General features: G+C 44.0%; 1 protein-coding gene across 2 annotated transcripts in view; it reads right to left on the bottom strand.

The window, feature by feature from the left end:
* The window catches only part of NDNF (neuron derived neurotrophic factor), a 51,044-nt gene extending 37,533 nt beyond the window's left edge, over positions 1–13,511 (bottom strand). Inside the window, exon 1 of one of the 2 annotated variants that reach the window (XM_061419273.1) lies at positions 13,397–13,511. Coding sequence is in view for 1 of the 2 variants with exons in the window: in XM_061419272.1 (XP_061275256.1) it covers positions 12,507–12,520 (14 nt within the window). In the remaining variant the exon portion in view is untranslated. Of the gene's footprint in view, positions 1–12,506; positions 12,864–13,396 lie in introns of those variants that run through there. The other variant, XM_061419272.1, reaches the window with a different exon arrangement.
* Positions 13,512–16,031: the final 2,520 nt, after the last annotated feature.

Genomic DNA, 16,031 nt, shown 5'->3' with positions numbered 1-16,031 from the left:
CATTAAGGAAAAGCTGCAGCTGGTGAGTCTTGGGGGTCAAGGGTGTTCATTACAAGATAAAACCCACCAAGACAAAAGGATGTTTCCAAACTGCCTCTTTGTGGTCCTTGCTTTTGTAAGTGTGAATAAACTTTAAACATAGAGTTTTTTCAATTATAAGACTAAATTTGGTGGCTGAAGCATTAATATGGGTGTGTGTGTATAAATATTTTCATTCTTTGAATTTACTTATTCCTCATTGTGTTTTAAAGGGCTTTAAAAGTTTAGGATATTTGGAATATGTGGTATACATGTCTATAATAGCTCTCATTATTCCACTGAAATGTGCAATTCCATCCAACTTTCTTAGAAATCACTGTTTTTAAAAAAAAAAAAAAAACCTAAAAGTTGAACTAACTTCAAATCTTACCTCTCAAAAATGTCACATTATGAGTAAAATAATAAAATAATTGTAGTGTAGAATTACTTTTTTTTTGCATGCTGAGTCACTCAGTTGTGTCTGAGTCTTTGTGACCCCATGGACTGTAGCCCACCAAGCTACTCTGTCCATGGAATTTTCCAGCCAGGAATACTGGAATGGGCTGCCACCCCCTTCTCCAAGGAATCTTCCTGACCCAGGGATCAAACTGGTGTCTCCTGCATCTTCTGCATTCACAGGCTCACCACTGAGCCCCAAATCAAGTTGTAGGGAGAAATATCAATAACCTCAGATATCCAGATGACACCACCCTTATGGCAGAAAGTGAAGAAGAACTAAAGAGCCTCTTGATGAAAGTGAAAGAGGAGAGTGAAAAAGTTGGCTTAAAGCTCAACATTCAGAAAATGAAGATCATGGCATCTGGTCCCATCACTTCATGGCAAACAGATGGGGAAACAGTGACAGACTTTATTTCTGGGGGCTCCAAAATCACTGCAGATGGTGACTGCAGCCAGGAAATTAAAAGAGGCTTGCTCCTTGGAAGAAAAGCTATGACCAACATAGACAGCATATTAAAAAGCAGAGACATTACTTTACCAACAAAGGTCCATCTAGTCAAAGCTATGGTTTTTCCAGTGGTCATATATGGATGTGAGAGTTGGACTGTGAAGAAAGCTGAGTGCTGAAGAATTGATGCTTTTGAACTGTGGTGTTGGAGAAGACTCTTGAGAGTCCCTTGGACTGCAAGGAGATCCAACCAGTCCATCCTAAAGGAGATCAGTCCTGGGTATTCATTGGAAGGACTGATGCTGAGGCTGAAACTCCAATATTTTGGCCACCTGATGTGAAGAGCTGACTTGTTTGAAAAGACCCTGATGCTGGGAAAGATGGAGGGCAGGAGGAGAAGGGGACAACAGAGGATGAGATGGTTGGACGGTATCACCGACTCAATGGACATGAGTTTGGGTAAACTCCGGGAGTTGTTGATGGACTGGGAGGCCTTGCATGCTGCAGTCCATAGAATTTCAAAGAGTCGGACATGACTGAGCCAGTGAACTGACTACTGATGTTAATAATGGACTTTGCAGCTTACTTATTTTTCAGTACTAAACCTACCATGGTTTTTTCTGTGGTCATGTATGGATGTGAGAGTTGGACTGTGAAGAAGGCTGAGAGCTGAAGAATTGACCCTTTTGAACTGTGGTGTTGGAGAAGACTCTTGAGAGTCCCTTGGACTGCAAGGAGATCCAACCAGTCCATTCTAAAGGAGATCAGCCCTGGGTGTTCTTTGGAAGGACTGATGCTAAAGCTGAAACTCCAGTACTTTGGCCACCTCATGCAAAGAGTTGACTCATTGGAAAAGACTCTGATGCTGGGAGGGATTGGGGGCAGGAGGAGAAGGGGGCGACAGAGGATGAGATGGATGGATGGCATCACTGACCCAATGGACGTGAGTCTGGTTGAACTCAGGGAGTTGGTGATGGACAGGGAGGCCTGGCGTGCTGCGATTCATGGGGTCGCAAAGAGTCGGACACGACTGAGCGACTGAACTGAATTGAAACCTACCATATATATTTGGAATATGTTTCAAAATTAGAGGGTATATGTTTCTAATACACTTATAACTCATTTTTTAATCTTTAATTTTCTCATTAGACTCCACTTTGTGAGGAAAATGTTTTATTGTTTCTTTTTCCAGACAACTTATTTCTAAAGTATGTTAAATCTTTGTCTGTTACACACACATATATACATCAGACACAACAAATAGTGTATCTTAGTGCATTTTAACATCTAGATTTGGATGGCTGGTCAGTGTAACTATTTAAGAGGAGGGCTAAAGAAAGGAAAAGAGATTTGTCTACAAGAATTGATTCCATAGCTATAAAATGAAAAGTGAAAGTGAAGTTGCTCAGTCGTGTCCAACTCTTCGCGACCCCATGGACTGTAGCCTACCACGCTCCTCCGTCCACGGGATTTTCCAGGCAAGAGTACTGGAGTGGGTTTCCAGTACTCCTAGCTACATGCAGACTTAATAAAGCAAAGTGATGAACTAGTTTGCCTTTTGTGATTGGGGTAGAATCTGTGCAGTGTTTGGGGATGTGGGGAGACAGGAGAGGTTTACACCAGACCTTATATACAGTCAGCAATTTTTACCCCATTTCACTTTCACTTTGAAAAATTCTCCTTACTGAAAAGAAAGCCCTTAGCCTTCTCAAAGGACAGGTGTGGGGCATTATTTATCTACTTATCCTTGCTTAAGCTTTGTGTTATTTTAAATTGAATGTGTTTGCTCTCAAAGAAAAGTTGTTTAGCATGACCTTAAACACAGACTTTAAAGTGGAAAATGTAATCATTTTCCCCTAAAAAATTTCCTAATAAGTTAAACTATCAAAACAAATATCAAATAAACAAAGAAACAAATAAAACAAATAAAGAAACATGTAGCACACAGGCAGCCTATGATTGAGGCCTTGTGGACTTATACGATAATAATGCTATTTTTTAATCATTAAATTATTTTAAAAAATTAAGCAGATTGTGTCCTTGCAAATTAATTTGGCAATTAATCTAAATTTCCCTGCTGGCTCAGAGGGTAAAGCGTCTGCCCACAATGCGGGAGACCCGGGTTCAATCCCTGGGTCAGGAAAATCCCCTGGAGAAGCACATGGCAACCCCACGGCAGTATTCCTGCCTGGAAAATCCCATGGACAGAGGAGCCTGGAAGGCTATATATATAGTCCATGGGGGTCACAGAGAGTTGGACACTACTGAGCGACTTCACTTTCACTTTAAAAATTTAGCTATTTCTATCAATTTTACTTCTGAAACCAAAGAGTTATCACTTTATTTTAAAAGTTTGTAAGTTCAGATAAGTTTATCTCAGTTTGTCTGAAATTTGAGTCTCAGATTTCTCAGCAGGAGGATATAATAACTTCCTCACTGGGTTCCTGTGAAGATTAAGGAAAATGATAGATGTGGAAATACCTTACAAACAGTCAAGGGCTATGATAATATTAATAAATAGAATCTTTTCCATTCACATTGTGAAATCCAAAGCACAGAAACAACCTTAATACATTAATAACTGACTACACTGTAAAACTTCTGAAAGTCCCTTGGACTGCAAGGAGATCCAACCAGTCCATTCTAAAGGAGATCAGCCCTGGGTGTTCTTTGGAAGGAATGATACTAAAGCTGAAACTCCAGTAATTTGGCCACCTCATGTGAAGAGTTGACTCATTGGAAAAGACTCTGATGCTGGGAGGGATTGGGGGCAGGAGGAGAAGGGGGCCACAGAGGATGAGATGGCTGGATGGCATCACAGACTCGATGGACTTGAGTCTGAGTGAACTGTGGGAGTTGGTGATGGACAGGGAGGCCTGGCATGCTGCGATTCATGAGGTCACAAAGAGTCGGACACAACTGAGCGACTGAACTGAACTGAACTAACACTGTAAAACAATAAAATTTAAAAAAATTTCAAATGGGGAAGGAAATGGCAACCCACTCCAGTGTTCTTGCCTGGAGAATCCCAGGGATGGGGGAGCCTGGTGGGCTGCCGTCTATGGGGTTGCACAGAGTTGGACACGACTGAAGTGACTTAGCAGTAGCAGTAACACAATATATGTTCTTATGAGCATGAAGATGAGACTTTTTTAACTCTTAAAATACTGAAATATTCAGAACATAATGGAGTACAATAGCTGATTATTGATAACAGGAATTATGAGATGTTTGCACAAATAAGAATACTTTTGAAGATTATGATGACTAATGTAACTGAGGCTTTTTCAGCTACCTGTTCACCTACTTTCAGTATCTCTGGCTCTGTAATGTGTTATCTCCAAATCTCCTAGAGTTGCGATTAAAAAAAATATATATATATATATATATTTCATTTATATAAAATAACTTAAGCCATTCCATACTGAGATAAATATCATAATTAATTATAGTGGATTCAATTGTATATTTTAATTTTTTTCTAGTTAATTTGTGAGCAGAGCTTACTTCTTGTAAAGGCTGATTAGAATGTCATTTTCACTTCACATTATTTTTACTTCATAGAAGCTATCACCTTGGCTATTTTTTAAATTGTTCAATGGCCTTATGATAAGGTGAGTTACACTGTCTTTTTCAATAGATATATTAAATAATATTAACAAAACTTATTTTCCTTCTTTATACATAAAAGTAAATACAAATAAAGCATCTTCTACTTTCTCCTTTCATCATAATGAGACATTGTGTTTCTATAAAAAGGAGAAAAGAACACTATAGGGAATGCTGGTCTACAAGACTGACATTATTAGAAACTGGATAACTAACTAGTCAGTGTAATTTTAGAGGCAATGGGAATCCTCTGCCTCAGTGGTTTAAAAGAGTTTCCTATATCTTTTAGTTAAAATATTTTAAAATCAAATATTGATGTGTTTTTAAATCAAATATTCACTGGATCTAACCTTGTAAAAACAATACCAAATGTCCTTTTCAATTCCTTGACATCAAGATTCTGTCTTAAATTCCCACCAAAGTAGGATGAAAGTGAGTTACACAGTTTGTGGGACCCAATATAAGATCTCTTATTCATAAATAAAGAATTTCAAGATTGCAACAACAGAATTTCAGCAATGGCAGAGCATTCAACTGAGCACTGCTGCTGCTGCTAAGTCACTTCAGTCTGTGCGACCCCAAAGACGGCAGCCCATCAGGTTCCGCCGTCCCTGGGATTCTCCAGGCAAGAACACTGGAGTGGGTTGCCATTTTCTTCTCCAATGCATGAAAGTGAAAAGTGAAAGTGAAGTCGCTCAGTCGTGTCCCACCGTCAGTGACCCCATGGACTGCAGCCTTCCAGGCTCCTCCGTCCATGGGGTTTTCTAGGCAAGAGTATTGCAGTGGGGTGCCATTGCCTTCTCCGCAACTGAGCACTGGGGTCTCCTAAATGGAGCCCAAGAAGCTGGCCCTGGGTGTAACTTACACTAGAGTATAAGAAACCGAGCATCGATCACCAGAGGAAGAGAACATAGAAGAGGTATGTAAAGGTAGGCTGTCTAAAGGAGAGGCTGAGAGAGCGCAAGACACACCCTCTCTAAAATTCTTTCTTAAACTAGCCACATTCCAATCTGGCTTTATCTAGCTATTAACATCTTTGGAAGATATTAGCCAACTGCTGCTTACCCTGTTTCCCATCCCAGGGATATTTTCATATTTATAGAGGACAGTGAAAAACAAAACTACTTTAAAAATGAACAATCAAATATTTTCAGGTGGTGTTTTAGTACCGTGAGAGACCTCGTTGAGGCAGGGTCCCCATTAGCTCTCAGGACACGTCTTAGAGGTCCTGTCTGTTACTTTATCCACTAGTACAGTTAATTCTGCTACTGCAATTGTTAGAGTGTTAAATTTGCATCTCCTGTTAAACAGGCAATTTTATTTTTCCACAGAAAGTAATGTATTTTCATATCGATTTTAGCAAACTCTGAAGGATCAGTGCTAGAACTGAGATGCTCTCTGGCTGAGACTTGGAGGGGCCAGAGTCAAGTGGCCGCTGTGTCTTCTGTTTGCCGGGTGTTATAGCCAGCACTGCTGTTTCTGATCTCTGATGCCACTGCTGGCTACAAATATCTCTTCAATTACAGGATCTAGTTACTTCTGAATCAACCTGATCCGAAGCTTTTGATAGTATCAGGGAATTTTAGTGAATGTTATTATTTAATGTGAAATTACAACACTTACTGAGTACTATCAACATATGAACAACATTTAGATTTAAATCATGATATATACACTAGTATTTATTATTTACCTTTAAATGTATTTTAAACAAGATAACTAAGAAGGATCAAGTACATTGATGATCATGGGTATGTGTTTGGTATGACCGATAATTTAATCAGAAACACATTTTATTGCTGGAATAAAATGCATAATGTTACACTTGGCAATGCCTATGGGCTTAGAGTACGTATGACTTGAGCAAAAGAAAATAATGAAAGCCATCTCCTAGGTTCACATGCATTGCTGCTGCTGCTGCTAAGTCGCTTCAGTCGTGTCTGACTCTGTGCAACCCCATAGACGGCAGCCCACCAGGCTCCTCTGTCCCTGGGATTCTCCAGGCAAGAACACTGGAGTGGGTTGCCATTTCCTTCTCCAATGCATGAAAGTGAAAAGTGAAAGTGAAGTCGCTCAGTCATGGCCGACTCTTAGCGACCCCATGGACTGTAGCCCACCAGGCTCCTCCGTCCATGGGATTTTCCAGGCAAGAGTACTGGAGTGGGGTGCCATTGCCTTCTCCGCACATGCATTGCTAGGGTTTACTTTTCATTGTGATGTGTTAAAGTTGTAACCATCTATCTACTCCAAGAGGCACCTACCTTGGAGAAATTAACCCTAAATAAATCAAGCTCTTTTACATTAGAGTTTCCCCTTTTAAACATAATATTTCCATGTAAGTACCACAGCATTTGTCATTTCATCAACTGTCAAGATATGATATTATCTATCTTTGCATACAAACACTTGTTCATAGTTTCTATAACTTTAAAAATAATCATGGTGATTTCCAAAAGAAGGTATCATGCCTCACAAATCTTTCTAATTACAGATTCAGTTTTTACTACTTATTTTAGAAAATGATAAACTTTCATATTTTGTCTAGATCTATATATATATGGAGGTTGCCACAGAGAGAAAGAGGTAGCTATGAAATCTTTTGTTGTTAGTAAAACACCCATTTGAATATAACCCATGTGTTTTGGCTATATCTTTTGATTGTGGAATACATTGCTGTTTGAGTGTGCAGCTGGAAGAAGAGGGCTTTGACCTCAATTTCATGTTAGAGAGAAGACAGACTAACAGACAAAAACTTAAAACAGTTATCAGTTCCTTTAGTATCGGCTGAAACCATTTAGACTATTGGTTGAAATCATTTCAGCTGGAAAACAGACACGAGTACATATTGCTAACTTGATTTTTGTTATTTGGTTATTATATATGCAGAGGCAGTGTCTAAGAGAAAATGGTGGACTTCCCTAGTGGCCCAGAGGGGAAAGAATCTGCATGCAGTGCAGGAGATTCGGGTTCAATCTCTGGGTTCAGTCTCTGGGTTGGGAAGATCCCCTGGAGAAGGAAACGGTTACCCTGCAGCATTCTTGCCTGGAGAATCCCATGGACACAGGAACATGGCGGGCTACAGTTCATGGGGTCACAAAGAGTCAGACACGGCTGAGCGTGTCTTACGAGTTCCACTCAAATGAGTTGATTTTCAATCCTGTATAATCAATTTTTGTTATCTTCCTTTCAAACTTTATATAACCCCATTATTTCTAAAAATGTTTTTCTTTTCTTATAACTATGCAAAAGGCAGCAAATTCTTTCAAAAGAATAATTTTAAGAGACATTTGATAATTTAACTATATACATTCTGCCACATTTTTCTTTCTCAAAAGAGTTGTTTCAGAATTTTTATAAGTGAAACTGAAAATAAATACTTCAAATATATGAAACATTAAATATGTGTCATTTCCAAATATGCTACAAGGAAAAATTAACAAATGAAAGCCAAAATCTATTCACCAACTTACTAAAATAAATCAGTTTCCAAAGGATCCGGAACTTACTGAAGGAATAACATGTAATCTTGGAAGTTTCTATACTTATAAACTTGAAGTTTGCAGACTTTAAAGCAAAGTTTAAATCAAATCTAGCTTGGTGAGTTCTTTAAAAAATTGACACTGTAATGGGACCCAATATCCAGCTGTTCTGTGGTCAAATCTGTTTCTTCATCCCAAAGGGAAAAATCTGCAGAAACATATTGCTAGTTTGCTTTTATTCCATACTGATCAAATGCCTTACTCTTACTTTTTAAAATGTAAAACAAGCAATGCCTTTTTTATTTTGGGTGAATTAATATTATATATTTCATATATACATATATGCTCCAAATATTTCAAAAGACTAAAATGTCTGGATGTGTTGGTTTGCGGTTTTTGGTAAAAAAAAAAATCAAAATGGAGGGGGCAGATATAGATATAGCATCTTTGAGTTTAAGAAGTGTGTTTAGGAAGTAAGCAGCCAAGAAACCACCTGCTTCTGACACTGGCATGGGCATCGGTGGGACACAGAACCATACATTTTCAGGTGTCAACTCAGAAGTGGCAATAGATACACACACACATCCAAATAAACACAGATTTCACACTAAAATGGTGCTGGTTTCCCAAGGAATATAAACTGAATTTATGGTCAATATACCACTGTGTGGCTCAATAAAATATTAGCAATTCTGTTTTTCCATGTCATACTATATGATTCTTTTTTTTTTTTTCTTTAACCACAATGACAACAGCAGCAGTATTTACTTTTCTTCCTAGGTAGAAATTAACGTGTGGAAGCACAATTGCATGCATCTGAAGTATCGATTTGCATTGCAATACAGAGGAAAAATAATGCAGAACTTAGACCAAATTCAGTATTTAAATTGCAAAGTATTTTTAAATGGAGCAATACAGAGGAAAAATAAAGCAGAACTTAGCCTAATTCAGGATTTAAATTGCAAAGTATTTTTAAATGGAGTATTTAAATGTTGGAGGACTTGAATTTTAAAATCTGTTTCAACACAGATTTGGTGTGACTGACTATCCAACTAAAACTTTTTAAGCTGTTGCTTCTATTAAATAATTGTGAACCAACGAGGAAGAATAAATTACATTTTTCAGAATAATCATTCCAAAACAAATATTTAGAGTATCAGATACTGTTTCAAGGTCAAATGAATAATCTGACTGATCTTTGCAGGTTATGCTTGCCTTTGACCCAGTACAGAAGATCATAGAGCACGCTCTCTTTCTGGTGTCTGCCTAAAGGCTATTGACGTTGGCAAGTTTCATGTATTACCAGGCTGCTACTATGAATGCACTGGTCCCCAAAGCAACACCTGACAAGAAGACAGGGAGCAAGTAAGTTTCAGAGAACACAACCTGGTTACTATAGCCAACCACCTAATCATGGGGAAGACTAAGGAAGAGGGATTAGAATAATTTAAATCAAGGCAAATTATGTGAAATCACACTACTCATACTGTTAATTCAGACATAACTGTTCATTCCTACTATCTACTCATCCGTCAGAGCAAAATGAAAAATAAGTTATCCTAAAAATGACAACAAAAACACAATTGGCTTTAAAATAAAAATTCTAATGTGTAGACAGACTGAATAGAAAAATGAACACAGGAAGATAACACAGAAACACTTTATTTCTATCTTTCCCCACCTTGGTTTCAAATCATGGAGCTTGACAACACATTTCCCCCACTATCACACAGTCTGGTCAGTAAATCCAAGCGACAAAATGAAAATCTGAATCACCAGGCTCATGAAGCCAACTGAAAAAGTTGCAACATTGATATCTGACCCACTGTGGCTACCTCAAATGTAGCATTCCCTTATATGCCATTATTCTTTACTCTTTAACATTCATACTTTACTACCTGAATGATCAATAAACTCAGGACAAATAAACTGAGGAAGGGGGCTTCTCTCATTCACAGAAAGGTATTTTTCAATTATATAACTTGTTACATTTTAAAGAGATAAAAGCTGTATCTGCAAGTGATTAAAAGATGTTTTGTATTCATGGTTTCATCTCTGCTGAAATAAATGTGTAATTTAAACCACACATAATTCATAGCAATTGAGGCCCATTACAGAGTTCTAGCTTCTTTTTTATGATAGTTACTAATTAAGACAGTGCTACTGCCACGCTGAGCCTGCGACTTCGACTTCAACATACAGGTTTAATGAATAAAATGTTCTGACGTAAAAAAGGAAAACAATAATACAGACAAAGCTGCCAGCTGTTATGTTTCGAGTGTGTGGTAAAGATTAAGTACATTGACTGAAGTTAAGAACTGCGCAAAGGAAAAAACTTATTTCTTTTTTTAAGGAAGAAGTGAAGGGCTTTTGAGAGAAATACGAAATAGTATTTCTCAAAATTTCTGGGTCCCTTATTTCCAGCTCCCCACAGCCACCCCCACCCCGTCAAGAATTTAAACTCTTCAGAGTCACTTTTAAAGGATAAATGATGGGATATTTTAATATAATCCTGAATATAGGTTTAGATTGAAAATGGGAATTGGGACCATAATTAATTATGTTGCCAAGTTTTTTGAACTTTAAGAAGACAAATTGAGGCAAATGGGGACATTTATATGACTGCAACCTTATGAAAGTTCATGGGTTAAAACTTTGGTAAACTGACAGAATCTTTTTGACATTTGATTAATTCCATATGCAGAACGAGTGTGAGGAATTAATATCCTTTTGGTGTTTTCACTTTCTGAAACCACTGTAATAAGAGACTGACATAGAATCAAAACCAACTATAAACACAGCCTTCAGCTAGGGTTACGGGCCTTATTATCACTTTTAATAAACAATAATGAGTAATAAATACCGATAGCCCTCAGTACACTCTGGTCTATTCGCATCTTTGCTCTCGCATCCATCCGTCACGTCTTTCAGGATAATAAAACAATTCAATCCCATCAAATGCCGACAACCGCTCCCTCGGGAGGGATGTTTTATCTCTACTTCTGCGAGCCCGGGGAGGATTTTACTTGTTTGAAGGGGGCGGAGAATGGAGCGGGGTCCTATTTATTTCCATTGACGACTCCCCTGGTTCTCACAGGCGCTCAGGGATCGGGTGGGAGGAGAGGAGGAGGAGGAGGTGCGGAGATTCCCTCCTTCAGAAAAGAAAAAAAGGTTCAGGAAGCGAGGCGGGAGGAGGAGGGGTGGAGGGGGGAAAGAGAGCTTAGTGTGTTCGGAGAGATCAGCAACGAAAATACATACACATGTATTTTGTGTGATTTAGCGGGATCGAAAGATGAGAAATAAAAAAAAAATTACAACCCAACTAAGTTGCTAAAAAGAATTCTGTTACACCAATTAACAAACACACCCAGAAACATTTTCTCAGGTTCATTTCCCGCTCAAGGTCTCGGTTTCTGGGAGCGACTTGTACCCAGGAGAGGGAAATGGGCAGCGCCCCGAAGAGGACCGGGAGGGGACCCGCGACCCGCCCGAAGGCCAGCTGAGCCGAGCGCAGAGGGGCCCGAGTTGAGCTCCGCGGGCCTCGGGGACCCGCGCGCAGCGGGCGCGGGGGCTGCGCGGAGTCCTCCCGCCTCGACCTCCGCGGGAGGAAGTGTGCGGTGAGAAGGGGGCACCGAGGGAGCGGAGTGGACCGAAACCGTACCCCTAGAGCAGCAGTTTGCGAAGTGCCCCCAGCTCCAAGAGAACAGCTGGGACCTGGAGCCGCTCGTTCGGATTCCAAAGGGTCAGGGCCGGCCCGACTGCAGCCCGAAGGGCGGGCGAACCCCGGCTCCCGCACAGACGGGACTGGGGCGCTCCATCTGCGGCGGGAAGAAGCGTGCCCTCGGTGGCAGTTTTGCTTTCCCGGCAAAAGTAGGATCGGGTCACCGGGCCACCCCGCTCGGCTCGGGGAAGTTTCTCTGACGATGCTCGCCTTAACCCGCCAAGGACGCCTGAGGAGCCGGAGCGGTGGGAGGTCCTCCGGGGCAAGGCTGGGCAGAGACCACGGGACAGTCCGCCAGGAGCCCGCCCCTCGCACCAGCCAGAGCCCTGGCTTCTCGCTTCACGCTGAGACGCGCCCTGCGAGACCCCGGGTCCCGCAGGCTTCCTGCAGCGGCGGGCGGAGGGCACGAACCCGGGGCTGGCGGGCCAAGTCGGGGGGTTAAGGCTCCGCGGCTCCCAGGACGCCGCCGCACCCCGGGCACCCGCTCCCGCGTCCCGGGCCTGAGCACGCTCTCCCTGCATCTCTGGGGCCGCCCTGCGCGAAGCCCGCCTGGGGCACCCGCGGGGACCTGCTCCACGCCCCTGCTGCCCTCAGCTCCTCGGGAGCCGGCGCCCTCGCCCAGCAAGGACCGAGCGCCCGGCGGGCCCCGGCATAAGCGCCTCGCCCTCTCCCCGACCAGCCCGCCGGGGTGGGCACTCCTTGCGCCAGGTCTTGGGTGGCGGGGCGAGGCAGCGGGACGTCGGCTTTTTCTTTTTTCCTCCTCGCTACTTACCTTGCAAAATGCATATTTTTCTGAGGGGAAGAGGAAAGATCCCTCCCCGAGGTGTGGTGTGCGAACAAGTCGACGTCCTAGGCTGCTCCGGCCAAGATGCTGAACACCGGTACTCAGGAACCACAAGGACTTGGAGGAGGAGGCAGATAAAAGAGGGGGGAAAAAATGAAATCGCCCGAAGTGTCCTAACTTTGCGGCCGGCGCTGCAAACTTCAAAGGCGGGCGACAACCGGCGGCGCGCGGCCGCCGAAGTTGCTGAGAAGTAGAGCGGGGCGAAGCGCGGGGCCGGGGGAAACCCCGGGGCAGAGCGCGCGAGCGGCGGGAGGTCCTTTTAAAAGGCCTGGGGGTGCGGGGGGCCAGGCGGCCGAAGGAGGCTGCGGCGGAGCTGGGAGCGGCTGCGGGCTCGGCGGACGGCCGCTCGGGACGCCGGCGCCAGGCTGGAGCGCGGCGCGGGGAGGGTCGGGCGCACCCGGCGGCGGCGGCGGGGGCGGGGGCGCGGCTGGGCTCGCTCCGCTCTCTCGCGCCGCTGAGACGGGAGTGCTGATCTCTCCCGAGTGTCACTGCTGAAGCCCGGAGCCGCTCCCCGCCCGCCCCGCCGCTGCCCGCCCGCCCCCTCCCGCCTCTGCCCACCGTCTCCCGCTCAGTTCCTCCCTCCCTCCCGCTGCGCGCCATCGCGCGCGCGCACACACACACACACACACACACACACACACACACACACACACACACACACACACACACACACACACACACACACACACACACACACACACACACACACACACACACACACACACACACACACACACACACACACACACACACACACACCCGGCGACCCAGCGCTCCTCAAACGGAGACCCTCGCCGGCGGCATCGCGGGAGACGTACTTCCCTCCTGACCTCCCAGCCAGCAGCGAAGCAGAAGGAGGCCCGCAGAGACCCGATCAGAGCTGCGAAACCCAGAGAGACGCGTCCAAGGGCATCGGACTGTCAGGGAGACCCGGGTGCACAATAAGGGGGAACTCGTGTTGATTTGGGGGCGGGGTGGGGAGACGAGCTAAAATCGAGGTTGGAGGCGGAAAGCATAGTGTGCAAACTGTGCATGCATGTCCCACTTTTCCCCCGGCCGCCTGCCTACCACAGTCTTCAGCCGGGGAGCGCTTCCCCCTCGGCGCACTCAGAGCCTCCTCCGGTTGGAAACTCAGCAGCTGTTTTAACAATTGAAAAGCGGCCCTACGGGACCAGTGAGAGACAGAGCAGTGTGTGAAGCCATTAAGGCTGACTAGGCAATTATGATAAGAAGTTACCTAATTAGCAACCTGGCCTGGGCACAGGAAAACGTAGGGGAAGCGAGCGGGGTGGTGTGCAAAAAACCTGGGTGATTTAGTGATCTCACTTTCGCAACTGCGAGCCTAGTTTTCTGCAAACCTGGTTTTTAGACCCTTGGATTTTAAGTTCTCAGAACATACAGTTTGTTAAGATATAGCGTCAGTAATGAAACCATGAAAAATACTTGCCCGCTTCTCATTGCCACGGAAAAACAAAGATAAGATGAAAATCAGCCTTACCCAGATCATATTGTTCTTAAATACCTGGTCACCAGAGAGAGCAGTCCAATGCAACTCCTTAAGTTTTGTGTCTCCTGGATGAGAACAGTGCAGTAGATGGATTTATTAAACTGATTTACTTCACAAAATCACTTTATAAAAGCCTTAGAATTTTTAAACGCTAAAAGGGACGCTGAGATCATTGCACATATAATTTTAGCACATGAGACAATGGAGGAAGTGGATCTCTGCTCAGAAGATCTGCAAGAATGACTTCTGCACTTTTGAGATATGGTCCCAAACAGGTCACTGGAGAACTCAGTAACACACCTTTATTAAGTGCCTGCTGGTGATGGGTTAACTGCTAAGTCAAATCTGACTATTGCGACCTCATGGACTGGGGCCCACCAGGCTCCTCTGTCCATGGAATTCTCCAGGCAAGAATACAGGAGTGTGTTGTCATTTCCTTCTCCAGGGGATCTTCCTAACACAGGGATCAAACCCTGGTCTCTTTTGTTTCCTGCATTGACAGCTAGATTCTTTACCACTGAGTCACCAGGGAAGCCACTGCTAAGTGCCTACTGTGTACCATATATGTCTTGGTGCTGATATTTCAAGGTAGGAGATAATGCTAGCCTTTAAGAAGTTCACAGCCTGGTTGGGGGACAGAAGCATCAGTGAAATGTGATTAGTTCCATAAGGTATGTTTGTGCCTGTTTCCGTAGGAATGTGGAAAAAGAAGCAGCTGACTCCCTTTTAAAAGTTTCTCTTAGTAGAGATTTTAGTTTAGAGTTCTGAAGAATGAGGAAGAGAATCCCAAGCAAACAAGGATGGGGGAGGAAAGAGTTCCTACAAACTGAGAGAAGCAAATGAAAAAGTCAGAAAAGCGTCCAAGTACATGGCTCGTCCTGGAAAGTGGCAGAAGTTAGGTGTGGCTGAAGCAAGCAAGGCCAGGCCACACCACACTCTTTAGGCCCAAAGAGCCAGAACTTTCTGTAGGTGGTACATGGTTGGGGAAACCACTAAGGGTTTTAAGCAAGGACAGATTTTAAGGTTTTCAAATGTCATCAAATCCCAGTTTTGAAAAGTTACCCCTGGAATCACTGTGAAAGACAAGTAGATAACAGTGAAGAGGTCTATTTCCAGAGAGAAACTTAGGCCCCAACTAAGGCAGTTGAAGCACCAGTGGGAATGTTAGGACAGCTCAGGAGATATTTAGGGAACTATAGCAGGACCTAGTGATTGATTGGACACGGAGCGTCCTGGAAAGGAGGAGGAGTCTAGACTGCCTCCCCGATTTCTGGCGGGGGCACACGGGCAGGCATTTGCCAACAGACACAGTGTGTAGAGAGGAGCAGTTTGAGGAGGGATGGGATGAGTTGTCTTAGACTTGTTGAGCTCGGGAGGCCTGGGGGATGTCTGGATGCAACACCGTAAAAGCAGCCAGAAACAACATTCCTAGCACAGAGGGTCCAAGCTAGATGCATCCATCAGGCGTCAGTGGCGTTCAGGTGTCTCCTGAAGCCAGAGAGCAGGGGAACGCGGTCAGGCAGGGAAGACTAAGGAAGGAGCTGGCAAAACACTGATGTTCTAGGGCTGGATGGGGTGAGAGCAGCCTTCCAAAGAACTAGATGGGAGACCTGAGAGGGAAGAGGAGGCCAAGGAGGGGCAGTGCTGATGGAGCCGAGGAAGCAGAGGACATTTGACGAGGGGGAAAGGTGGCAGGGGGACCAATGCAACCAGGCCGCGAGGGGACTGTGATCCCGTCAGCAAGTCTGAGATGTGGACGTAAGGAGTCATTTCTGTTGTATGTGTGCCGCGGGCCCAGGTTACAGCAGGGAAAGAAGGTGCAGTTCGTTGTGAGGACAGAGGGTGAAGCTCACTTCTGGAGTACTTTGGCCCTGGAGGGAAGGCGAGAAATGGGTGGCGAGAAAAGTATTTTCCTAGTTGTACTTTTGTTTGTTTTCCTTGGGTGA

The sequence above is a fragment of the Bos javanicus genome, chromosome 6 (assembly GCF_032452875.1).
Source record: "Bos javanicus breed banteng chromosome 6, ARS-OSU_banteng_1.0, whole genome shotgun sequence".
NCBI classification, from domain to species: Eukaryota; Metazoa; Chordata; class Mammalia; order Artiodactyla; family Bovidae; genus Bos; species Bos javanicus.
Note: the sequence above shows the minus strand (reverse complement) of the source record. Positions and strands in the feature narration are given on the sequence as shown.